The 27536-nt window shown below is 43.3% G+C and overlaps 1 protein-coding gene across 1 annotated transcript; it reads left to right on the plus strand.

Annotated features, from left to right (window-relative positions):
* Window positions 1-62: 62 nt before the first annotated feature.
* LOC306925919 (dipeptidyl peptidase 9-like) lies at window positions 63-27326 on the plus strand. The gene is made up of 21 exons (XM_079505068.1): window positions 63-255; window positions 4630-4723; window positions 6290-6546; window positions 7396-7511; window positions 8576-8749; window positions 10633-10801; window positions 11709-11819; window positions 13734-13862; window positions 14031-14092; window positions 14781-14881; window positions 15317-15494; window positions 16097-16256; window positions 17248-17327; window positions 17661-17831; window positions 20718-20862; window positions 21400-21545; window positions 22297-22443; window positions 23065-23217; window positions 24059-24201; window positions 25234-25345; window positions 26052-27326. The coding sequence occupies exons 2-21, from the start codon at window positions 4665-4667 to the stop codon at window positions 26142-26144; spliced, it is 2706 nt and encodes a 901-aa protein (XP_079361194.1). The 5' UTR covers window positions 63-255; window positions 4630-4664; the 3' UTR covers window positions 26145-27326.
* The last annotated feature ends 210 nt before the right edge of the window (window positions 27327-27536 follow it).

Genomic DNA, 27536 nt, shown 5'->3' on the forward strand with positions numbered 1-27536 from the left:
CATAACAATGTTTAGCTTGTAGATCGAGTTCTTGTAGATCTGTAGTCTGTAGATCTTTGTTTTAGCAATCATATCCGGGTGAGAGGTCGTTTGGGTTTGTTTCCGCTAGTCGCCAGTAGAGTAGAATATTTATCTTTATTCACTCACAGTCACTGTGTGGTTATCATAGGTGGTTATACTGTCAGTTTGTTTGTTGTTTTCTGCGCCGTGACATTTGACAGGACTTGAACACGTACTGTAAACATCCTAAAGCTGGTAAGTTGGTGACGTCTTATTTATTATTATTATTAATAATGTATTGTTTTATTTCATTTTCGGTTCACTTGGAGGTACTTTCTATCATTGTGACAAATTCGGGTCTAATATAAAAAGTAACGTGTTGGAAAAAGAACAAACACATCATCATTACAGCTATAGGAACAGTTTTTATGTAGAGTTTATTGTTATTTTTAAATAAATTCTTACTTTCGTTTTTGCAGAATGGAAGTGGCAGTTTCCGGGTTCATAAAGTTAGAAATAGTATTCACAGATTTCCTGATCAGCAGCTCATAATATAACGCTGGTAAATCACAAACGACGTCGCTTTGCCGTTGTAGCGACGAGTCGATTTACAGCGAAAATTACATGGCATTTGTTTTTAATCGAAACTAGCTAGAAAAAAATAACATTAGTTTCAATGTGTGAACTGTACACAGTCTACACACATAGAGACGTTTCCAGACGCTCCCTGTCTGCATCTCACATTCACTGTTGCCAGGTTTTGCGAAACAAGCAACTGCAGGTCTATGAAAGCAATCATTTGAACTGGGTTGGGACTTGGGATCCCTCCAAAATAATCAAAATTGGGTTTTTTTACTCTAGGTTCCACAGATAAATATTGTGAAAATACCGATCTACAAGCTCACAACATTGTGAGGCGGTAGATCTGCCTCTTTCTTATATTTTTGGACAAAATGTGGGCACCATGTATTAATTTACCAAAACTGTCGACACTCTCAAATAGGCCTACTATACATCATGTAAAGCGCTGCGACGATTTACATGATGTATAGTTCATTTTGGGGTTTGAGAAAAGAGGGTATGCAAAGTGAGTTTAACGTTGTTTAATGTTGTTTGGATGTAATGGGCTGTCAAGCATAGCGTTATAAAGGATAGAGGGTGGACTGCCCTTGGAATTTTGGACACCAAAATTTGGTGTACAAATCGCTGCTAAATGCACGGGCCCGCCTTCAGTCCCAGCTCTGATCCAGTAGGGCTCGAGCGCTTCAACATTGGCTGGGGGCTTGCTGTCAAGGCCAGAAAGTAGTTTTTGCCACTCAGTAGGCGTTCCCGCATAACTTCCGGGTATGATGATGTCACGCGCATAGCCGCATACCCTCTGTCACTGGTTTAAACAACATTAGGAAATAAGCCCAAAATAAGCAACTACACTTTAGAAACAAGCCCCAAAAATGCAACCCAAAACTACAAAATATTTAAGTCACTTAACAGAAAAACAAGCCCAATGTGGCTTATAATAAGCAGATATGGCAACACTGGTACTCATCTGTGGGTACTCCCAGACAGTCGAGTCACAAAGATGCAAGATGCAGCTAAGAGCAGGAGTCACTTCCTGGTTTTTAAACAGCTGGTGGATGGAAAATGAAGCTCGCACGTGAGCGTTGGCCAGAAAACCAGAAACATTTTGCCGACGCTGCAAGTTGCAGCCGTGTGCGAGCTTCACTTTTGATCCACCAGCTGTTTCAAAACCAGGAAGTGACTCCTGCTCTAAGCTGCATCTTGCATCGCCATCTTCGTGACGTGACTGTCTGGATGCAGTTTCACAGGGTGCAGGTGGGGACCGTCTAAAAAGTGCAACGAAAATGAGAGATTAAATTCACTCTCATACTACACCAGTGGTTCACAAATTATGCCCATATTATTTGTATAAAGGAGTCAGGACACAGACAGGGCTGGGCCTCAAAAAAGGGGGGGGGGGGGGGGGGGGGCAATGGTCATTTTTCTGCTTTCTACACATTATGAAACTACAGAATGTAAGCTTTCATATGATGTATTGTTCATTGAAATTGGAAAATATTTGAAAAGGATATGACCCTTTGAAACTTGTTGAACCAGAAATTGCTCAGGGCCGGCCCTGGACACAGATGTCCAGATGCCATGCTATATGCTTCCTGTGTGAATATAAACCAATTAATGTAGTTTCCATATCGCTGCTGTTGGGCAGAAACCTTGTATCTCCATATTTGATCTTTTAGTTGTTGTTTTTTCTGTAAATTATGTCACACAGAGCTAGCTAGTAGCTAATCAATGCGCTTAATGGGAATACGAGACTGCTCGCCCCAATTCCAACTCGCCCCAAGCGACGAAGAACGGTCACCCCAACGGGAAGAACGGTCGCCCCAAAGCCCGGCGAAGTCGCCCCCAAAAGTCTGGATTAGTTGCCCCCAAAAGTCCGGACAAGTCGCCCCGTAAAACCGTTGTATTTTCGAGGTAACAGCAGAGAGAGAGAGAGAGAGAGAGATTTTTACCTGTGCTTTTAAAAAGAGAGAGAGATTTTTACATGTAGCCTACTTTTAAACAGAAAGAGAGAGAGATTTTTACCTGTACTATATTTTTACCTGTACTTTGAGGTTTTTACCTGTACTTTGAGATTTTTACCTGTACTTTGAAAGATTTCACAGACTTTCCTACTTTAACAGGCCAAGGTCCCCAGCTAAATCTTTAACTCTAACAAGTACTGTACTTTTAGGCAGACATAGCAGAATAGTACAACTAATTTCAGTAACAATGGAGGAATGGAACACCTTTCCAGAATGGAATTTCCAGAACAATGGAGGGGGGTGAGCCATTCATTATCCATGCATCATTTTCATTTGACCAACAACAACAAACTGGTTCTAAATGTTCTCCAGAATGGAATTTCCAGAACAATGGAGGGGGTTGAGCCATTCATTATCCATGCATCATTTGACCACCAACAACAACTAAATGTTGGTTCGAAATGTTCTAATATTAGAAATAAGGTCAAATAAACATGAAATAAACATGGGGCGAGATATCCATGCTTTGGGGCGAGATATCCACGCTGTGGGGCGAGATATCCACGCTTTGGGGGCGAGCTATCCACGGCTTGGGGCGAGCCGTCGAAATTCCGGGGAGACCGTTCTTAACTTTTCGCGGGGCGAGTTGGAAAAGGGGCGAGTGTACCTGTTACCCTTAATGGTACACCTCAGTAATCCACAGAGGGCTCCCCTCTGTCGTCTATATAACCTAGATGGTGGCCTGCTCCGCCCCCAGCTATTCATTAAAATGAAAGTTGCTCACTGGTGTTTTCAGCACCTGGAAGAACACTCTACTTCCACACTGTTCTTGAGAAATGCAGAAGTACTAACTCGCCTGAACGCGCCTGAAGCCCTCAATCGATTCATGAATGAGTGCTCTCTGTTAAACCCCAGCTATTTTGCTTGTGCATGTATTGCGCCTGCCTGCAGTTCCAACTTTGGCCGGCAGGGTAGTGGCTTCACAGTTTCCCAGCCTCTCTGGGGGCCTGATCAAGAGAGGCTGGGAAATATGTCAAACTATTTTTGATGATGTGTGTGGCATCAGGCCCTGATGCCACACAAATATATCAAAAATAGCTGATTTCCAAGCTCACAGAAACATGTAGTTCTGCGAGTTTGTCTGTGCCGTTTTATAAATATTGATCCAAGATTATAATTTTTTTATCTGAAAAGTAACAGTTTTGGGAATACAAGGTTTCTGCCCGACTAAACGGCAACAATATGTATTTTGTATATCTCCTGCTGCTACATCAACACCTTCTGTCTGTTCTGTGTACATTCTAATCCTCAGAATGTCTTACGTACTTTTAGTTTTAGGAATAAAAGTTATTGTGGGAGGTAGCATAATTTACAACTAGTTCTGAAAGTCAGATACATTTGTTTCGGTTATATAAATTCTGCTTGAGCACTGGTAGCCTCACCTAGATCACTTGGTCCAATTTGTTTTTACATAGGCCCTAAATTGTTGCTGCATTGCATAACTGCATTTTCAGGTAATTAGGCAAGAACTATTATGTTCCCCTTTCCTGCTCGTGACACACACAAGCAAGACCTACTGTGTCAACCACTCATTCTAAGCCTGTGTGTCCACAGCCTGTAAAATGTGGAGTACTGGTGTAACATTTGTCATACTTGTGACAGTGGCATTGCCAGAAGGTCTGAGGCTACGGTCTCATTTGCAGTCAGGTCTCCCATGCTCTGAGCAGCTATGGTTCTAAACACCAGAGCCCCAATTTTGAGGAAACCCAGAGACAGCTGCCCACAACATGGCAATTTTCTTGGTAGAAAAAAAACTCACCACTTCTTCTTACTTTTCGACAAAATTGCGAATGCTGATTTTGGATCTGTTTTAACAACGTGGGCCAATAAGGACTGGAGGACATTATCGTTTTCATTTCTTCTCTTTTCTTCAGATTGATCTATGGATTATGTTGTTAAAGCATTTTAGAGTCTATGAATGTCTTTTTGTTCAGATATAATATCTGATTTGTGTGTGCAATGTCGGGCAACTGTTTGATTTTGTCACTTGGTCAAAGGCGCAGTCTCATCATGTTTTAACATGCTACAGGTTGCCAAGCCGTGTCCCGAGTCGTTGGCCAGTTGATGCATAGAGTAAAGAGGGTGAAACTAGAAGACCAAACTGAAGACAGACGTCAGAAAAGGTATGAAACAGAACGACCGCTTGTTCATGTTGTTCACCTGTGCTTAATGTCCAATTAGAGGTTGCGTGATTTAGCTGATTTAAATTGGTTTTTTTTGTTCGTTTTGTTTTTCCTTATAAAATGTCTTTTGAAAAATGTTTTGAATTTGTTTTGAATTTATGACAAATTGTGCATTTGGTTTCCCACAATATTCTTTGGGGACCGGTGCTCTAATCAATGCATATCAAACTGGGGGTCCTTTTTAAAGGAGAATTAACACATTTCTTACCTTAATTTCATGTTATATCCAATAACGAGTGGTACAGGAGGTGAAATATTACATAACATCCAGAGCGCACCGCAGCTCAGAGCATGCACACTGGGTCTTAGGCTCGTTTGCCTTTTTACGGAAGCCTGTGCACCGAGTGCGGGACAAATCACTGTGCAGCTTATTTGGTCATTATGAAAGACAGATGTGTAGATGTTTTTCCCCCCCTGAGTGATCAAAATAAGCAAAAATCACACCCATGTGAAGTGAGTGGTGCAACTCCGTGTGGTGGTCCCCGGGGGTTCCGCGGAAGTTCCAGACCCACACAAACTCGCCCAGGGTGCCAGCCCGGTTCTGGCGAGCCACCCCGTGTCCGAAACGATCCAGAAATGACAGTTACCGTATGGGGGTCCCCGGGGGGGTCCCCGGAACATCCAGACCCCCAGGAACGCGCCAAGGGGCGTGGCTTGGTTCCGGCAAGCCGCCCCACGTCCGAAATGGTTGAGAAATGACAGAGTTACCGTGTGGGGGTCGGAGTCCCCAGGGGGTCCCTCTAACTGTACTGTACTGTCGCACCTAAAACCATCATCATATACAGTTAATATGTGTGTGTGTGTGTGTGTGTTAGGCTGCACAACAGTAACACTTGGTGGTGAAAACCAACCAAACGCAATTTTCAGGCTAGGACGGTTCCTGGCAGCCAGCCAGCCAGGGACCCAGGCAGGGACACACAGCTGTCTATAGGAGTGGTTGCACCACTCAAAAATATATAAGTATGACCTGGCGAGCACGGTCGGAGCTGCGGTGCGCTCTGGATGGAGTTATGTAATTTTTCATCTGTGCCACTCGTTATTGGATATAACATCAGACAAGAAAATGGTTAATCCGGAATTCTCCTTTAATATCCAGACACAATATCCACTTCCTACTTCCAGTCCGCTTCCCTACTTAATGTGTTACGTCTTAATATGCTTTCAAGGACCCCCATAACTCGGAGAGTGTACAAATGGATCCTTATGGGTCCATTTGTACACGCTCGCTCAGAGTTACACACCCATACAGGGCCATTTGGAACCCACTAAAGGACACTTTGAGACCCACTGGTGTAGCAGAGTGTTTCCAGTGAGCCAACATGCACAATAGCAGCACCATGACTCTGTTTGACCAGAATGGAACAGAGCCTTCATTAGTATCAGCGGTAACACCTGTGAAGGAAGTAGGGAAGGGGCCCAAGTTCGTTCCAAAATGGCGTGTGACATAGAGCCCATTCAAGAAGGTTGAGAATCACTGCTCTAAGCGCATAGCGTCTCTGTGTCCAGCTCCATAGCAGCAGCGGCAGCAGCAGCAGCGATGACCGGGACGGACGAGCTCTCTGACAGCACCGAGGTGGTGGAGATGGCGGATGTGGCGCCCGTGCCCTACGTGGTGGAGAAGTACGCCTGGAACGACCTGCGCCAGATCATCCACCAGGGCCGCCAGTACGGGGGCATGACCACCTGCAAGGCGCCGCACGACTTCCGCTTCGTCCAGAAGAAAGACGCCGACAGCAAGCACGCGCATCGCCTGTACTACCTCGGTGAGTCAGTCCGGAACGGTCGGAAACACGTGTGTTTCAAGTACAAGTTCGGTATTCAAAATGTACTTGCGTAAAAGTATGCTATTTTCACCGAATGTTTGCACGGCCAGAATAGGGCCGCTAGTCGCTAGGGTTCATGTGGTTTTAACATCACAGCTCACTGGAAATGCTTTTGGAATGGTGTATGACTTGTTTTAATAAAAGAGCTTTGTCATCATGGAAGCAATGCCCCCTTAACAACAGTAAAATGTTTACTGTTGAGGCTATTGCATCCATGGTGACAAATCACTTTTATTTCCTCCCTACAATTAACACTTCGGTGGCAGTAACGACGCTTTAGCACAGTGGTTCTCAACCTATGTGTCGGGACCCACATGATGTTTTTTTGGGAGGTGACAGTGAAGTGACAATTTAAGGAGTTTTTATTACCAAAAGAAGACCATAACTGCATCAATAGTAAACTGGTCTAACAATACATTGACCAATAATATAAGAAAGCCGCCCCTCTAGACCAGAACACAGGCTGGGACAGGCTAATGACCGAATGACAGACTAGTCTTGCGATACTTTGGCACGTTAAAAAAAAAGTACTGTTTTATATACCTCAATAAAATTATACAGTGAACAGATCAAAAAGCAACACAGCAGAAAACAATGTTTTATTTTCCCGACCGAGTATTTTACGAAGATTGCAAATAGTGTTTGTTCATAATCTAGTGCACCTGGCTCTCATTGACTCCACACTGTATTCCACCAAACTCTCACATGTCCCAATGCGATGAATCTTTACAAAATATCATTTACAGAACCTTTTAATCATGTGTCCCATATTAATGTCTTCTCCTACAGGAATTCCTTACGACATCAGAGAAAACACATTACTGTACTCCGACATTGTTAAGATTGACATGGTTAAAGGTGGCCTGCTGGTGCTGTCATGGAAACCATTGCTGAACCGTTTCCAGGTGAGCGGGCTACCCATTTTCAACCTAATGTTCACAAAAACGGCCCCCACCCGTTATCATTATAAGATGGTACTCTCTCAGTGTAAGCACACCTAAGATTCCATGCGTGGACACAATAAGCTGTCTGCCAGGGTCTCTTCTGGGTTTTTAGACAGCTGGTGGATGGAAATGAAGCTCCACCCACGCGCCAGATTGCAGCGTCGGCCAGATTCCCGGAAAAGCTTGCCCCAGCGGCATTCTGCAATTTAATACATCAAAAGCAAAATAAAGTTTAATAACAAAATGTTAACACTCCCATCGCCCAGGACGAAGTACTTTGTCCTTTCTATTAGTAACGCCCGACGCCCAGGACGAAGTATTGTCCAAAAGACGAAGAACGGATCGCATGGCTCTATAGCCCAGGCGCGCCTCCTGGGCAATCCTCGGTGACGCGCAAGAGTGAGACGTCATCCTAAAACTCCCTCCTCTGTTTAGCTGATGAAAACGAAAATCTTAAAACGTTCATAACTCGCGATCTAAATCATCCCGTCTTTTTCTGAAAAAAGATCCTGTGTTAGACGGCGCTCCGCGGTCCAGTCGCTAGTCTCGATAGATTTATTCTTGTCTCCCGTTGTTGTCGATCGACTCTAGAGTGGTGTGGCTATTGTTAGCTGCTACACACACAGCAACAACTTCCGTCCGTCCGGAAAAGGGGTCCGTGTTTATAAATCGAATGGGCGCATTAATGTAATGGATTAAATGGACCCGCGTTCTCCTTCTCCGGGTAGAAATCCAAATAGAATATAGCAAGACTTGGGAAAAGATCCTCTTGCTCATCCAGCTCTCTTTGTTCACCTCCACTCTGGACTGACAGTCACACTCTCCAGATAAATAGTAAAGTCACATAGACCAACAGGTTAGTTGAAAATATTATAAAGTACATAAAAATGGAAACTTTGCAAACAAAAATGACATAGAAACAATGTGAGTCGGGGCACAGAGGTTACACGGTGCTGCGCTATGAGCTTGTAGATCTGCTATTTTTCAATAGCTAAAGTATAACATACCTCCTCTCCCCCCCACAGGCCACCCCCAAGCATGGCGTGTACTCCAGAGAAGAGGAGCTGCTCAGAGAGAGGAAGCGCCTGGGGGTGAGTGGCATCACATCCTACGACTTCCACGCTGCCAGCGGCATCTTCCTGTTCCAGGCCAACAGCAGCCTGTTCTACTGCCGCGACCACGAGGACCACGTCTTCACTGTGAGTTCACACAACACCACCTCAGCACTGACTGCTGCTGTTCACTTTTATACACAACACCACCTCAGCACTGACCGCTGCTGGTCACTTTTATACACAATACCACCTCAGCACTGACTGCTGCTGGTCACTTTTATACACAACACCACCTCAGCACTGACTGCTGCTGGTCACTTTTATACACGACACCACCTCAGCACTGACTGCTGCTGTTCACTTTTATACACAACACCACCTCAGCACTGACTGCTGCTGGTCACTTTTATACACAACACCACCTCAGCACTGACTGCTGCTGGTCACTTTTATAACAGCAGCCTGTTCTGCTGCCGTGACCACGCACAGCCCTCCACACTTTATTACTTTTTTCTTATTATAATCGATCAACTATTAATAATACGTAGTCAGCGGTTGTAGGCCAGTCTAGCCTGGCGGTACGGTTGGTGTGAGATTATTGGAATTCAGGTTTTTTTCTTAATGAAAAATAATAATGGTTGTCACAGATGTGTTTTATTTATTTATTTGTTTGTATAAATATAAGGGGATTTAATTCCCTGGCCTGCTGGCAGCAATTAGACGCTGATTGGTGCAGTGGTTTGCAACATTGGCTGCGGCAAAGCAAAGAAATAAATGAATAAAACATTCATGCACACGGGAGCATGAACTGCCAGACGGTTTTTCAAATACTCCAGGGGTGTATGATGACAGCTTCTCAGCTTCTCTGGTCCAGCCAATGAGGGCTCACCATCCTCTCAGATTATGAGAGCTAACCATTTCATATTTTGTTTACATTACATTTTGTTCTGCAGATAAAGAACTGAGTGGTGTAAGGTTTTATATAGCATGATCAGCTGTGGTCTGACGTAATGAAATAAGGTAAGGTATTATATAGCCTGATCAGCTCTGATCTGACGTAATGAAATCACACCTGGATGTGATTTCACAACTGGCTATTTCTGTGCAGAGAAAATGACCACGGTTGCTACGGTCATCCAGTTCACCCGGGTGTGATTTAATTACGTCAGAAATTATTTTGAACATAGCAACCGTGGTCATTTTTTTCTGCACACAAAAGCCAGTTGTAGGAGTGGTTTACACCACTCAAAAAAAAGATTGGATCAGGGGCTAAATAAAAACAAGCTGGTATAATATGACATTTCTTGTTCATTTGTGGAAGAACTCAAACATTACTGTTCTATTCTAGACCAACGTGATTAAAATGTGTGAGGATGTCTTTGCCTGTGCATTTTTGCTTTCTCTTTGTAAGCTGCCAGCTTTCCTGGCAAATGGCTAAATAGGAACAGATCCCTGACATATCAGACAGCCTAAAAAAAGCCAGAAAAAGTGAAAGAAAGAAAAACGTTATCTAATGCATAGACCTGATCCAAGCGATTTTGAACGACTGTCGCGTCTTGCCTTCAGCAACTATGTAACAACCAGTTGTGCCAGTAGTCAAGAGAATGTAGAACTTCTTGATATGTAAATCCATGCATGCAAATACCTGTTTTTATTCAGCTAATGGCTGTCACTAGGTTAAGTGTTTATTTCCTTTGGCTTGAGAAGAGCTCTGGGTGATTATGACAATCCAAATCCAGTCATTTTAATAAATTGCTGGAAGTGTGTCTGTAAGAAACAGACACACTGTTTCTTAACGTGTGTGTGTGTGTGTGTGTGTGTGTGTGTGTGTGTGTGTGTGTGTGTGTGTGTGTGTGTGTGTGTGTGTGTGTGTGTGTGTGTGTGTGTGTGTGTGTGTGTGTGTGTGTGTGTGTGTGTGTGTGTGTGTGTGTGTGTGTGTGTGTGTGTGTGTGTGTGTGTGTGTGTGTGTGTGTGTGTGTGTGTGTGTGTGTGTGCGCGTGCCGTGCGTGCGTGCGTGCGTGGTGCAGACTAAACCGATGAACCCAACAGAGATTGACAGCCAGTGTACAGGCGCCCGTATGGACCCCAAGATCTGTCCAGGGGACTCCAACTTCATCTCCTTCATCCACAACAAGGACATCTGGCTGACCAACATCGACACCGGCGAGGAGAAGAGACTGACACACTGCCATAAAGGTCACAACAGCAAAATATCCACGTCCTAAAGTCCACCCGTGTGTTTCACTATAGTATGTCACAGGGCAACGGCCTCCTGCTTTAAGTCGTTTTCCTGCCGAAATGTCCATAATTTAGTAACCGTCAGTCAACTATTCTGTTCTATTTTCTTTTTAGAACAAATATTTAATAATCTCTACTGTGAGGATGGGGTGTAAAGATCAGTCAGAGAATCGGAATAGCGGGAGCGCTTCATTGTGACAAAAAGAGAGGTGCGCCAGAAGGCAAAGCTCTATTTTGGTCAGTCTTAATTCGTACTCTCACCTGTGGTCATGAAATGTGGGCCATAACCGCAAGAACACAATATAAGTGACCTGAAATGAGGGTGGCTGGCATCTCCCTTAGGGATAAGTTGAGAAGCTCATCCATGAGATACTTGGGGGTAGATGAAGATGAGGTGGTTCAGGAATCAATCTAGTAAGGGACGTCTCCCCAAGGAGGTTTTCTAGTCACGTCCGGTTGGGGTGAGGCCACGGGGTAGACAAGAGGACCAGGTGCTGGGCTTTTATCTTCACAGTGGCCTGGGAACGCCTCGGCCTGGAACTGCTACCTCCACAAATCGTATTTGGCTAGGGCTGGGTAATTATGAAAAAACTTAATCTTGCTCATGTAGGGCAATTGGATTTGGAATTCCATAGGATCCTACTAAATACAAACGCAGGCGTTAGGACACATATCGCATCACATTGTCAGCATAACAGAAACGGATAACTTTCCAGTATGGGGAGAGATTTCTTCTCAATATTTTTTGTGAATCCAATACCTTAATGCACAAATATTCCATGATTTACTAATGTGTTTCCATGATTTACAAATGGGTTTCCATGATATAAAAATGTATTTTGACAAATCTCTTCCCATATTCCAGGGCTGGAAAACATAAAGGATGATGGGAAGTCTGCAGGCGTAGCCACCTTCGTCATCCAAGAAGAGTTTGATCGATTCTCAGGCTACTGGTGGTCACCGGTCAATGCTGAAGGTGAATAAGCTTGTCATGCATTTCTATATTATAGTCCCTAAATCCTTTTTCAGGTTTCTGTCTGATTAACCCATTCAGACCGTCATAACTAATCCAACCGACGGATCCAAAGGATGTGTACTTGTACACACATCCTAGTGCATTTTCATTGATATCAAACGATAGTTAGCCTCTCCTTCTGCACCATACTCCTTGCTCTTCGCGCATGTGCGTTGTCTTTCACTTCCCTGTTTACCGGTCACAAAGAAAGGCTCGGTGCGCGTAATCTAAGGAGCTCTCCGTGGTTTTGACCAGATGGATATACTAAGCTCTTCATTTCTGACTTCAACGTGCCTCTCGTTCAAAATTTGAAGCGAGTGATAATTCAGCGACTTTATCGTAATTAGGGATGCACCGAAAGGGAAATTCTTGGCCGAAACCGAATATATAGGAAACAGTCGGCTGAAAACCAAATACGGAATATTCAAATTATATATCTATTATATCTTTTTTCCTACCATTGCTGTCATGGCCGTACCTTAAAGCTACCTGATTTATGGCAAGAGAAATGGTTATGGCAAAACTTTACTTAAATAATAATCACTATTATGGTTCCATAAAACATTTATTCAGCTCTTTTGAATGCATTAATTGCATACACTATTCGAGTATTCGTTGATATATTTTCTGCCTATTCGGGCCGAAACCAAATTGGCCGAAAATGCATTTTTAGCCATTTTCTGCCGAATATTTTCTGCGGCCGAATATTCGGTGCATCACTAATCGTAATGATAGCGAGGTAAGCAAGCAAAAATATGTCTCCCGGTTTTTGTCCGGAACGGAAGGGGGGGGGGCTCACAGAGTAAAAGCGGCCATATCTTCCCGGCACCCCGAGCTTCTATTTTGAAATAAATCCCGGTTCTGATTGTGTTAATGAGCAGTAGATGTAGAAGAAGTTTTGGCGGACCCTATTGTAGGCCAAATAAGTTTATTTACAACAACAAGGCAATTCAAAGTGCTTTACATAAATTATTAAACCTAAATACATAGATTATTATGAGAGTGCAATAATAGGTCAAATAAAAACAAAAATAAGAATACAATTACATTGCAGAAGAAATGATTTCATTTGTTGTATAGAGTTGTTGCGTTTACAGAGTTTGTTACAGATCACAAGCTTGTAGATATTTTTGTTACTTTTGCATGACACCCTTACACGATAAAGAAGAGCAAGTTTGAATATGGCCGAAATATACAGTTGAGAGTGATGGTAGGTACTAGGAGTGGGAAATTAAATCGATTCATATACTGTATTAATGAATCGCGATGAACATGGATGATTATGAATCGATTCACGAATGTAAAAAAGAAAATCTAATTATTTATAATTTGTTTGGTTGGTACATAATTCATTTTTTAAAGAAAGCTGATTGATGTTTTTGTTTGTTTGTAGTGTAACAAGCGATAATGGAAGTAAATTAATCTGTTTAGTTTAGTTTATTTGAAATCAATATCACTTGAAACTGAAATTCAAGTACAAACATTACAACAATAAATGGAAACTGTTACATGAAGGTGATCAAAGGGAATAGGCAGAAGCTGAAAGATTATAAATGTCTATCCTACTTGCAGTACAACAAAACATAATTCATAGTACTCAATATAGTTATCAGATTCACAATACATAAATCATAGACGAGAAAACAATCCTACACCCGACCCACACCCGTGTTTTTATTATGGATCATTGGAAAACACTTTGCTTATTAGTCGCACGTTGAGGGGTGTATTGGAATCGAGATGCATCAGTAATCGATTCATAATGGAATCGTACCACTCTGAATTGGAAACGAATCGATTTGCCAGGTAGCTGGAGATGTCTGTACTGTAGCTGAGAGGAATCGGGGGCTCTGATGTGTTCACTGTGTGTCTCAGATTCTGACGGAGGTAAGACCCTGCAGATCCTATATGAAGAGGTCGATGAAACCGAGGTGGAGATCATTCACGTCCCCTCACCCATCCTGGAGGAACGCAAGACTGACGTCTACAGATACCCTCGCACAGGTACACACACACACACACACACACACACACACACACACACACACACACACACACACACACGGCATCTGTACATTGTTATCCTTGTTTCTACACAATATTAATCCCAAATCGTATGTAACATTATGATTCTTTTGGCTTATAACTTTGGCCTATTCTTTTCTCTTCCAGGCAGCAAGAATCCAGACATTACTCTCAAACTGGTGGAGGTTAAAACGGACCCTCAAGGCAACGTGAGAAGAAAATGTTTTGTATTTCGTAGATTCATGAACACAGTTGGTGCAAACAGCAGCCGCTGTTTAAATGCTAAATGGTTTTTGGGGAATATTTTTCTCTAAAATGAAATGGTTTTGGACAAAAATGTTTATACATGATTTTGTACATAAGGATAAAATACACGCAAGTTGTAAATGGCTTAAATCTATATTGCTGTTTTCATGAACCGGGAGGGGTGCTTTACATAAAAAAAAATATATATAGCAAGAAAACAAACCACCAAACCAAATGACTAGTTGCCATATGCCTGAGAGAGTGGATGTCTTTTCAAGGCGGCCATAACAGAATCCAGAGTCGGATTTGATTTTTATTTGGATCTCTTTTAGCCTTTCGGCTAAAATTCTAAAGCGTCCAGAAATAAATTAAAACATTACAGAATACATTATATTACATTACAAAATAGTACATTGCATTTCAAAAATACATTTCAAATACCTAATCCTCAACTCATACAACCGCACACACTCACGCACACACAGGCACAGAATATGCCTGCTCACAGACAGATACAGTTCATTCACCTATCTATAGTGGACTATGCATCATGGCAAATCTCCATTGGGAGAGAGCTCCACAGGGTGGGGGGCTACAGTAGCTGCAGCCGTAGTTTGAAACGTTGTGTTGCTCTGCCGTTTCCTCCCTCAGATTGTGAGCACTCAGGACAAGGAGCTGCTTGCCCCCTTCACCACCCTGTTCCCTGGGACAGAGTACATCTCCAGAGCCGGATGGACACAAGACGGGAAATAGTGAGTCTCTCTTAACCCCCTTCAACCTGGCCTCCCTATTTTGGGAAGGTCGTCATAGGCGGAAATGGTGTCAAACAACATTTTTCTAAAAATGTAAGCGGCGCTCAAGTGTCTACATGTGCTTGTAGATCTGGTATTTTCGTAATAGCCAAAGTATAAAATAATGGTTAAAGTTGTTCAAAATTGTGACATAGTCTTGCTGTATTTAATGGGTTAATATAACGAGACAGTTCTCCTGTTCTGACGTGTCTCCTGTCTCCATGTCTCCTGTTCTGATGCGTCTCCATGTCCTCCTGTTCTGATGTGTCTCCTTGTCTCCTGTTCTGATGTGTCTCCTGTCTCCATGTCTCCTGTTCTGATGCGTCTCCATGTCTCCTGTTCTGATGTGTCTCCATGTCCTCCTGTCCTGATGTGTCTCCTGTCTCCATGTCCCAGTGCCTGGGCCACGCTGATGGACAGACCTCAGCAGCGTCTGCAGACCGTCCTGCTGCCCACGGCGCTCTTCGTCCCTGTGGGTGAAGACGAGGCCAGCAGGACGGCTCGTCTGGAGGCTCTGCCCCAGGGGGTCCAACCCTACATCATCTACGAGGAGACCACCGACATCTGGATCAACGTGAGTCAACTTACACGCTGTGTGTGTGTGTGTGTGTGTGTGTGTGTGTGTGTGTGTGTGTGTGTGTGTGTGTGTGGGGGGGGTGGGGACGACGACTTCAAATCAATAGCTTATGATTGAACTTTTGCACAATGTTATGATTGAACATTTGCCTCGATTATGATTAATAAACGATTTTTAATGAAATTTTGGAAATGGGAAAAGAAGAAACATTTTCCATTCCTGGTACTGGAATTTATCATGTGTGACATGTCCTGAACAAAATATTCGGCTATTGATTTAAATAAAAAACATTATTCAAAATATATAATGGGCTGCGTGATTGCAGCCTAAAAAGAACGGATCTACAAGCTCACAACGTGCTGCAGCGTGATGCATAGTTAGCTTTTAGATCTGTTCCTTTGTCATGTGACGGCAACGTGTGCAGTGCAACCTACTCTTCAGAGCAACATGTGAATCGTCTGTGATGAAGCCTAAGCAATTGAACTGTGCTTTTAATAATTTGTGTCTTTCTTACAAATGAAAAATGTAAAGACTGGCTAAAGCGAGAAGCAGAACCAAATCGAGTGTAACCGTTTTTCCACATTTTCAAACGTCTGCAGGTTCATGACATCTTCCATACGTTCATCCAAACCAGTGAAGACGAGTTCACCTTCATCCATGTGAACGAGTCGAAGACTGGATTCAGTCACCTGTATAAAGTCACCGCCCAGCTGCAACAAGGCAGCTACACCTGGACCCCTGCGTACACACACACTGAAGGTAACACAACGCAATACACACACATGCTGAAGGCAACAAAATGCTGAAAATACTTTAATGAAAGTTTAAAGTTCAGTCGCCATGACTGATTTCAGTTATTTGGATTCCATAGAAGCCATCATGTCTTCTGTGAAAGCATGTTGCGCAGCGAGAGCATGTATTGCACATAGACTTTTTTCAGTTATTATTTTAAGCATTGATTACTAGGCATGTAACGATTCACTCAACTCACGATACGATTCATATCACGATATGAGGTTCACGATACGATTTTTCACGATATTTTAAATTTTATATAATTTATCTTCCCCCTGAGCTTTTTCACATTTTTTATTTAAATACATTGCAAAATAATTAGCATTACTTTTGACAGTGCAGAAACATAATTGCCTTCCTTGATGAGCATCAACGACCATCATCACCTGGGCACAGACACACACAGCTCCCCTCTACAGTGCTCTACTACTGAAAGTGACCAAAAGCACTTGAATAAGATGGAATATGACTAAAGCTCACATTTCACATCACACACTAGCCCCCCCCCCCCCCCCCCCCCCCCCCAAAAAAAATGAATCGATTCATATCGTCGGGATTAATATCGATATACGATATATCCTTACATGCCTATTGATTACAGAACTGCTCTGTTTTTAATCTACATAATTCAAGATGACATCCAGACAGTATCAACTTGTTTTTAAACTTAATCATCACGCTAAAATATGTATCTGAAAACATTATAGGGTAGAAATAAGCCACATGGCTGTAAACTGGCAGAGCTGGACGACTGTCTGACTTGTAACCAAACAAACTCCATGCGTCGTGCATGGGCGTGCGTGTAGCAGAGCTACCGTCCCATCGCCTGAAGGGATGCGACGCTCTGATTGACGGCCCATGGTTGGTAATGGCCAGTCGCGAGTTCAAGTGCCATGTGTTCTCTTTGATCAAAGAGATCCGTATAATACAATATGACTGCTTGTCTTCTCATCAGATGACTTCAAGTGTCCAATCAAACAGGAGCTGACACTCACCAAGGGAGAGTGGGAGGTCCTGGCCAATCACGGTGCAAAGGTAACATGAAAAGGTTGTGTGTGTGTGTGTGTGTGTGTGTGTGTGTGTGTGTGTGTGTGTGTGTGTGTGTGTGTGTGTGTGTGTGTGTGTGTGTGTGTGTGTGTGTGTGTGTGTGTGTGTGTGTGTGTGTGTGTGTGTGTGTGTGTGTGTGTGTGTGTGTGTGTGTGTGTGTGTGTGTGTGTGTGTGTGTGTGTGTGTGTGTGTGTGTGTGTGTGTGAAATGCGTTCTCTGTGGACACAGAACCCACTGCTATTACAGTGACTCTTATTAAAATATGGCTTATATTGAGTGAACAACGTAGTCTTTTGTCTCGTGCACGCACGGTGGTTTCAGCGCTCGACCACACCGCGCATCTGGGTGGATGAGAAGGCGGAGCTGGTGTACTTCCAGGGCACCAAGGACACGCCCCTGGAGCACCACCTGTACGTGGTGAGCTACACCTCCCCGCGGGAGATCGTCAGGCTCACCAAGCCCGGCTTCTCCCACTGCGTCTCCGTGAGCCAGGTAATCAACACACATGAGCCAGACGAACTACCTGACAAACCAGCTATTTTTATTTATTTTTTAATTCGACAATGTGCTTTCGACAAAAACCTCCTAACTCCACTTGAGCTGGATGTTTTTTCATTTGCTGAAAAATGAACATTTTGGAGTTTGGTGGTTTCTTCCAGATAGCAGAGAGAGAGAGAGAGAGATATATATTATTTTTATTCTTTTATATTAATGTTAGTTTTATATTTTATCATATAATTCTGGCCAGCCGGGGCGGCTGATGGAGGGGAAAGGAACGGGTCGGAATAACGTGTTCCTTCCACGCGCTACGTCCGGCCGGGGAAACTCTCCTGTCAGATGAAAATAAGCAGCTTGGACTCCACATGCATAGAAGGAAGCATGAGGCCAGTCCGCTGGCCCCCCAGGTTGGCAGTGGAAGTGTAGCACTCATGATTACATTGGACACTGGGTGAAAAAATGGGTTGCAAAATCGTGGGATAAAAATGTGTTTAGTGTTTTGGGGGGCCACTTGCAATACCCTTGTGGTCCACAGTTTGAGAATCACTGATGTACGCCACACTGCTTGATGTGTACAGTAAATGAATGATCTGTCACAGGTTAGGCAATATGGTGATTATATCCATATTGTAATTCATGATATAAGAAGGCTGGCGTTTTGGATTAAAAACAAACATCATGTGGATCTCATGATAGCCCTTGGGAACCACGTGGTTCCGTTGTGGATCTTAGACTCCATGTGCCATCTGTCACATATCTGTGACGGTAGGACTATACATTAGAGCAAGGTTTCAGCCAGAACATGGCCCTATTGACGTTTTAACACTAATGTGTAAAACACCTTTTATAGACTGCTAGACTGCTGCAGAGCCATGCTGTAAAAATGATGAACAATACATGATGATGGGTTTACAGGTATTTGTTTATTGAATAGAACAGAATGGACCCTTTGCTAAAACCCACCTCAAAAGCGATGGTCCAATGCCCAAATAGTTTAGCAACTGTTGCTAATATGCTCTGGCAAGCTTCCATCACATCATAGCTGTCAATGTTATTTTGCATGGTTGTGTTGTTGTACACATACACAGCTTAATGAAGTTACACAACTGACCCACCCAGGTGATTAACTCCTGTTGAAGTTGATTGAGTTCGATATTGTTTCTCGCTCTAACATGTCATGCACATTTTTCCAGTGCATAGCCTACTGCAAGCCTGGTTGACTAGATTTAGAAGACATTTTGAAGCTCTTGCTCCTGAAATGATCGATCATTTATATGGAGAAATCCCGTCATTTGAGAAAGAAAACCCGTGGAGCTGAGTTATTCCTTACCAGTGTTGCAGAGAATGCAGACTATTTCTTTCTCTTGTACTGCCATTTGTCCAGCACCTGGGCTAGAGCTCTATTACCTTTGAAATACCGTCATTTAACATGCATATCAATGGGTGAGAAGCACAGCTTGCCAGACCTTTGTCTGGCAAGGGGGTGCATGGGAGTTAGCAAAGGGTCCATTAAATGGTGTATGTATGCTATCAACTTTACCGCAAAAGCCTTTTGGTTAAGGTTTTATTCACTGTGGTGCTGTTTTTTTATATGGGGCACTGCGATAGCCAAGTTGTAAGTAGGGGGGTACATGGAGTCCCTAGTTTGACTTCCTGTCTCTCTCTACTGCAACTGTCAAAGGCCCAGAAAAGGGCCTCAAAATATCAGATAAACTAAATGTAATTCTCAAAACAACACAACAGCTCATGTAAAAGTTACAAGATGTTTTGTTCCAGCTGGTATTTGTGTAGTTTCAGATCCCCAGCCTTATGTAGGTCAGAGCAGGACTGTAGGCCATGGGGGGAATGCGGCAGGATTGGGTATTATGGATGGGGTTGGCTGCAGGTTAGACAGCCTCCACTGTACACCTGCACTTTTACTGCTTATTCAGCGTTCTGGAAACTAGTGAACTTCTAGGTTTATAGTGTGTGTATTCATACATGATGACTAGTTGTGCTTTTGTTGTGTCGTTTGTAGCTGTACTGTAACTATATTATGAACATAACTCCACCTAGCTCTGTTTGTGTGTTCATGCAGTAAGCAGCCAGTCGGTATTAATGTTGTATGTCTGTGTCGGCCAGACCACCGCCTGGTCTGGGTTGACTTTAAGCTGCAGTTGAACTTTTAGCCACTGTGACTACTAGGGTTAACAGTTAAAGGGACATTTCACCCCTTTTGCAACCACATCTTATTTTAATGATGTTTGGGAGACAAGATACACTTTCCTGGGGTTTTTATGTGGGTAATGTGTTTTTAGATATTTTAGTATTTTATTTTCAAAGCATCCATGATGTCATGGACACCGGGCTCACTTCCTTCCTGGGCTACAATTCCCATAATGCTTTGGTGCATTGTTGTTTTACTACAACAACATGTAGTCCAGGAAGTAGTGAGCCCAGTGTCCAGTGATACTTTGAAATACTCAAATATCTAAAAACACATATTACCCACATAAAAACCCCAGGAAAGTGTTTCTTGTCTCCCAAACATCATTAAAATAAGATTTGGTTGCAAAAGGGGTGAAATTTTATCAAATTTGAAAAAGAATCACAGAAGGGATAGACACAGAAGGGATAGACACTGGAGCAGCTAAGACAGTTAAATCCTTTTATTCAGGTGCTAGTATAACAAAAAAAAAGACATTTCCTCAGAGTCAGGGAAAATGCTTTGCATTCCAACTCATTTTCGTTAGAACCCTCTCAAAGGACCCCTGGGGCTGGGGGTCCCGGCCCAGAACCACAGCAGTATCTGGATCTGGGGCTGGGGGTCCCGGCCCAGAACCACAGCAGTAGCTGGATCTTTGCCCTGGTTCCTCTCACCATGTCTCCTCTTCTCCTCAGGACTTTGACATGTTCATCAGTCATTACAGCAGCGTGAAGGACCCGCCCGTGGTGCAGGTCTTCAAGCTGGTGGCCTCCGAGGACAAAAAGGACCGCCCCCTGTACAAAAAACCTGAGCTCAGGTGCAGCTTGATGGAGAACAGTGGTAGGGCTGTCAACACTACACATTTAAGTTGAAGATTAATTGTGCCCTTTATGCTTCGTAATAAAAAAATGACCAGGGAAAGCATATACAAATAAATTACTGACATATTAAATAATTGAATTCCTTTTTTTTCCTTTTTTTTTATAAACAGAAATAGCTGATCTATAATCATGATATTTTTGGAAAATGTATGAGCATTAGGCGATTATGTAATAATTGTGACAGGCCTATCCAGTGGTGTGTACCAGAATAATAACAACATACATCTCATGATAAGACTATATATTGTTGTTTATCGTATTATCGTGATATGACTTTTATTCCTTTTCTTAAAACTATTTTTTATTTTGTTTTTGTTTACTTTTCGTCTGAAAAACAGGTAGTCGACGAACATTCTTCGTCACAGTTTTAATCAACGAAATTAACACACTTACGTGTGTGTGTGTGTGTGTGTGTGTGTGTGTGTGTGTGTGTGTGTGTGTGTGCGTCCGTGTGTGTGTGTGCGTGTGTGTGTGTCCGTCCGTTCGTCCATCCCAGGACCAGCGCCAGACTGCGGCCCTCCAGAGATCTTTGACTTCAAAGGGAAGGCAGGGTTCCAGATCTATGGCATGTTGTACAAGCCCCACAACCTACAGCCAGGCGGGAAGCACCCTACAGTCCTGTTTGTGTACGGCGGGCCTCAGGTGAACCTGCCGTCCAACACATTACCCTACAGTCCTGTTTGTGTACGGCGGGCCTCAGGTGAACCTGCCGTCCAACACATTACCCTACAGTCCTGTTTGTGTACGGCGGGCCTCAGGTGAACCTGCTGTCCAACACATTACCCTACAGTCCTGTTTGTGTACGGCGGGCCTCAGGTGAACCTGCTGTCCAACACATTACCCTACAGTCCTGTTTGTGTACGGCGGGCCTCAGGTGAACCTGCTGTCCAACACATTCTCCACAACAACCCCCTCAGGAAAACTATTTAGACACCTTTTTGGTTTTCTTTGATTTTTAACTGCAACCTCCAAGTCTTTGGACTGTGGTGACGTTCCGATAATGTCGAAAAAATTACTTTATGAAACTGAAACCGTTTGAAAGGCTGCAACTATCTATTTATTTTCTTAGAGATTATTTTATTAATTCATCTTTTGATTAATCAAATAATGGATGACTATGTTTCTTGATCACTTGTGTTTTTAATACATCAATGAATCAACACCAACACAATGTGAATTTATTTAAGTAATAGACTAAATTGATTAGTCTGATTAACCACTTAGGCCCTATTTTATACCTTTTCATGAATGGCATTGTGAAAAATGTAGTTTAAATTGTAGTTGCATGTTGTGCTCTGTTTGGTACCAGGTCCAGTTGGTGAACAACTCATTTAAAAGAGTGAATTACTGTAGTTTAAATCGTAGTTGCATGTTGTGCACTGTTTGGTACCAGGTCCAGTTGGTGAACAACTCGTATAAAGGGGTGAAGTACCTTCGTCTGAACACGCTGGCCGCTCTGGGTTACGTGGTGCTGGTCATCGATGGACGAGGCTCCTGTCAGAGAGGACTGAAGTTTGAAGGAGCAGTGAAGAACAGAATGGTAATGATGGTGGATGTACTGTACACATTGGATGGATGTGGGGTTCGGGGTGCGCACGCTTATCCGACACACCAAAAGGCTGACATGCGAAAATCACCCGTTGCTCCCGACATGCGTTGGTCCGATATGCATTGCAACGTGCCTGCGGTTAGGGTTAGGTTTGGGGTAGGGTGTCGGAGTATTAGTATGGTACACCCATGCCTATACTTAAAGCAAATGTTAAATAGCTCTATATTCTGATAATCCTTGCTATAGAGTGTTTAAGTAAGTAGGGATCTCTCTGTCGAAGTGTCCTTGAGCAAGACTCTGAACCCCTAATTTCTCCTGATGTCGGTTGGTGCCTTGCATGGTTTCCTCTGTCATCGGTGTATGCATGTGTGTGTGAATGGTTGAATGTAATGCACAATCTATGTAAAGCGCCTTGGATAAAGGCGCTATATAAACACACTATTTACCATTTACCCTTCTCTCCAGCTCAAAGACCCCTGTTACCAATGTATATCAGTATAATAGAGATTATAATTTTGACCATACGTTCTTGGTTGTAACCAAAAGAATATCACTTGCAGCACCTTATTTCTGTTCATGATGCTAATTTTTTGCATTGTATCTCGTCTTTAGGGTAAGGTGGAGGTCGACGACCAGGTGGAAGGTCTCCAGTACGTTGCAGACAAGTATAAGTTTGTGGACATGAGTCGCGTGGCCATCCACGGTTGGTCGTACGGCGGCTTCCTGTCTCTGATGGGCCTCATCGACAAACCAGACATCTTCAAGGTCAGCAGGACAAACACGACAGTTGGCTGGTTTTAGGAACGTTTTAGTTTATATCGGCTCACGGCGCTTAGCGCCAGGACGTGTTGTGAGCTCGTTGATTGGCTCTTTTCACCGAATGTTTGCCCCCCAGAGTAGGAAGGCGAGGCCGGGGTTCATGTGGTTAATGTTTGCCCCCCAGAGTAGGAAGGCGAGGCCGGGGTTCATGTGGTTAATGTTTGCCCCCCAGAGTAGGAAGGCGAGGCCGGGGTTCATGTGGTTAAGCTACCCCAGAGTAGGAAGGCGAGGCCGGGGTTCATGTGGTTAAGCTACCCCAGAGTAGGAAGGCGAGGCCGGGGTTCATGTGGTTAAGCTTTAGAGTGCGTATGTTGCTCAGCTGTTACAGTATGAATTACTTTTCATGTATTAGTGACAATGGACCACAATGGAAACATGTCGCCAAAGGCTTTTTGTTTTCCTTTTAAGATAACCTTCAACTATACTACCTGTACTGTTAACAATCTTGTCACAATATCAAATTTAAGTTGACGATTTATTGTCACTAAAATAATTGCGATTTAATGATTACATTTGTATTCATATGTTCAATGCCAAGAACACAATTAAATCCTTTGCCTTTTAGGCTTCGTAATAGATAATTGCACAGGGCACATATGACAAATAAGTTAAATATACACAGAAATTATTGACATGCAATAATTGTATACAGTACATGTAAAATAGCAGCAATTATTGGAAAATGTGTGACGATTATGACTTATGAAAAGAATTGTGACTATGTAATAATTGTGACAGGCCTACAATCTTGTCGATAAAGTATTCAACCAGTGGTGTGTGTTTGCAGGTGGCGGTGGCAGGGGCTCCGGTCACCTTGTGGATGGCCTATGACACGGGTTACACAGAGCGCTACATGGGCACGCCCGAGAACAACCAGGAGGGCTACGAGGCTGGCTCTGTGGCTCTGCACGTCCGCAAGCTGCCCAACGAGTACGCTACATTACTATAATAATAATACAGTGGTTCTCAAACGTTCTCATGTCAACGACACCCAAAAAATAGCCCTATAAGACCTGAGGCTGATTCTACAAATGCCGGCAGTAGTTCTACAAGCTTGTGTAGAGCGTCACTGTCCCGCCGCCGACGAGAGGCCCGGAAAAGAATTCCCCATTCATTTTCCCCATATAGACTTTTCATAAAGTAGTTATTTAACCCATTTAGACCTGACGTCGAAAAAAAAAAAAGTTTTCTAAATCATAAAAAATTTCTGAAAGATTTGAGGCACATTTTAGCTATTTTTCAATAGCTAAATTATAACATAATGTATGTAACCACCAAAAGGGGTTCCCGCCCAAAATGGGTTAAATAAGTTTACGCCGCGAACAAAGCCAACTCGGCTCGTGACAAAATAGAGAAAATAGGCAGGGTACACTTTGTTTTGTTTTTCTTCTTACTAAGTATTTGATCGGCCCAAAACATTGTGTTTATTGTCATGATTTGTCATGAGCCAAGTTGGCTTTGTCCACGCCGAAATCTTTAAATAAATACTTTTTGCAAACTCTATGGGGAAAATTAATTGGGAATTTTCTTCCGGGGCTCTCGTCATCATGAAAGGGGGCGGGACTGCGACGCTCTATTGTCCCAGTTGTTAAGCATGTATTGGTGGTAAATGGTAAATGGTGCATTTATATAGCGCCTTTATCCAAGGCGCTTTACATAGATTGTGCATTACATTCACACACACATTCACACACCGATGACGGCGGAAACCATGCAAGGTACCAACCAGCACATCGGGAGCAATTTGGGGTTCAATGTCTTGCCCAAGGACACTTCGACATGTAGACAGTCGGGATTCGAACCGCCGACCCATGGATCATTGGACAACCTGCTCTACCTCTTGAGCCACAGTCGCCCCAGTGGTGGTGGTTGTTGAATTGAGGCTTGGTGGATTGTATGTAGAAGACTGCTGGTCTCTCGTTCCACTTACCTTGGACTGAAACGTTTTGTTCTTCCATGCAGGCCTAACAGATTGCTGATCCTCCATGGTTTCCTGGATGAGAACGTTCACTTCTTCCACACCAACTTCCTGGTCTCACAACTGATAAAAGCTGGAAAGCCTTACCAGCTGCAGGTAATGTTATGATGCTACCTTACATTATGTTGCGATATGTTATGTTACATTATGTTACTAATATATGTTAACGTTTCATATGTTAGGTTTCAGCATTCTGTTGTTGTTGGGACACATGAAAACACTTGACCAAGTGCTTATCAAGTAATGTTTTAATAAATGTCAGCCTACTGTCTGTCCCTCCATATAATATATAAAATAAAGGCGAAAGCCACAAAAAAACATTACAAAAAAAAAAAAGTTATGTTTTAATAAATGTATTTATTGTTATTGTTTACCATCTAATACTAATACGTAATATAATACGTAATATCAAACGGTGTCTTGGGCGCATTGGACAGATTGTGATATGATCCCAGACCAGCAGAGGGAGCTGTGTGTCCACTGTGACAGGGTTCTGAACCAATACTATGCAGTCTCATTTTAAATGGACATTTGACCTGTGAACACAGCTGAAGGTGATAACATTAAAGAGGCTGGGACACTTAAAAGTGTCAAACGTCATCAAAAGCAGTAAAGCACCCATTGTTTTCAACGGCGGTATAAAGTGCTGAGGGCATCAAGTGGATGTGTATGTACTGTTAATTTTTCTGACTGCGGTGCCCATTGAGCTTCATGGCTGTGTCAGTGTGTGGAAGACAGGCCAACTACAGGGAAACCCAATACATTGACTATAACTGTTGGCATCCCTGAACTCCTTCCCCAGATTTACCCCAACGAGAGACACAGCATCCGCTGTCCAGAGTCCGGCGAACATTACGAGATCTCCCTCCTTCACTTCCTGCAGCAGAACCTCTGATTTCTGACGCTTCGACACCGACCAGACGCAAGCTCTCCTCCTCCTCGTCACTCCTCCTGTCCTCGTTAATGTCTTCCACTCCTTCCTGTGTGTTCCTCCTCCTGTCTGTCCCCTGTCGGCCGTGTCTCGTCCCCATTGGCTGCTATCAGGTACTGTGTGTGTGATCGGGACAACACGCGAGCCGTCCAACACAGCTCTCATGTCCTGTTGGATGCAGACAGAAGCTGTGTCTGTAAACCCTGAAAATTCCAGACCATGTGGAAATTCTCCGATCGTCTTCCGCAACATCGCCTTCTTTCTGCAGTACATCCAAAGATCCTTGATATGCCAAGATAGCCAGTATCACACCTCGCCATTGGTAGGAAACGGTACACAAAATGGCCTCCTGAGTGGACGTGGTCACTTAAGAGACATAACGTCCTTCTTCCCGGCCTCCTAAACCCACGAGGCACGGCTACAGTTTGTTTGTCTTGTTTTCTCCTGCTGTCTTTGGTGCATGTGCACGGTGTCTCCCACGCCGGGTCGCTCCACGTGCACGGTGTCTCCCACGCCGGGTCGCTCCACTTGACACCCACCGTTTGGCACAATGAGTGATTTTAATCGTACCATACGCTATGCCAAACCACGACAGCTGTGCTCACCACGACTAGAGACTTGCTGATACTCGACTCAGTCAGTTCAAACGGAAAACACTGCGTTTAAAAAAAAAAGACAATGGAATGCCTTGCCCAAGGATCAGGGTGACGGTGTTTGTTTACATTTGGATTTTCATGTGGTGTTTTCGTGAACCGACTCGATGCACAGCGGCGGCGCCTGGTTAAATGGTGGATAGCCTTCAACAAATGAAAATCACGACGTGTGGGGCATGAGATGCTTTACTACTTTTATGCATAAAAGAGAATTATGTGAACAGGCAATCACTTTATAATTACTCTCTGCTTCCTCTTGCTCTGTTAGTTGATTTGTGTTAAGATGACAAGCGATATCTTTTTTTTCACGCGTTGTGCCATCACGGTTGCAAAATGGTTTCGAAAAAAACGTGTTGCTGCCTCAAATATTTTAAGTGTGTATTATTAAGAAGAGAATATTTTTTATCAGTTTTGTTATTGTTTCTTGGGTCTCTAAATGTATCTGTGCTCTTTCATCTCATGTGCATCTGAAGTGCTGAAATATTTAAACATTTGTTTGTTTGTTTTTTTCCTGCCAATCTTGCATCAAGTTGACCTGTCGGGTCATACTAACAATATCGATGTTGAGATATTCTTTCAGAAATATTGTGATATTAGATTTTGCTCATATGGCCCGCCCCGAGGTCATATGGTAGCAAACATCTGGCAGACTATGGTGCCTTGTAGAGGACATTGCAGACCTGCTCAAACAGTCAGGGAATGT

The sequence above is a fragment of the Electrona antarctica genome, assembly GCF_951216825.1.
Source record: "Electrona antarctica genome assembly, chromosome: 7".
Lineage (NCBI taxonomy): Eukaryota > Metazoa > Chordata > Actinopteri > Myctophiformes > Myctophidae > Electrona > Electrona antarctica.

Bases quoted from the DNA above. Each gene is read 5' to 3' on its own strand.
- LOC306925919 (XM_079505068.1), top strand. From the start codon at position 4,665: ATGCATAGAGTAAAGAGGGTGAAACTAGAAGACCAAACTGAAGACAGA. The intron at 7,512-8,575 runs GTGAGCGGGCTA...TCCCCCCCACAG, and splicing joins CATTGCTGAACCGTTTCCAG to GCCACCCCCAAGCATGGCGT. The intron at 21,546-22,296 runs GTGAACCTGCCG...GTTTGGTACCAG, and splicing joins TTGTGTACGGCGGGCCTCAG to GTCCAGTTGGTGAACAACTC.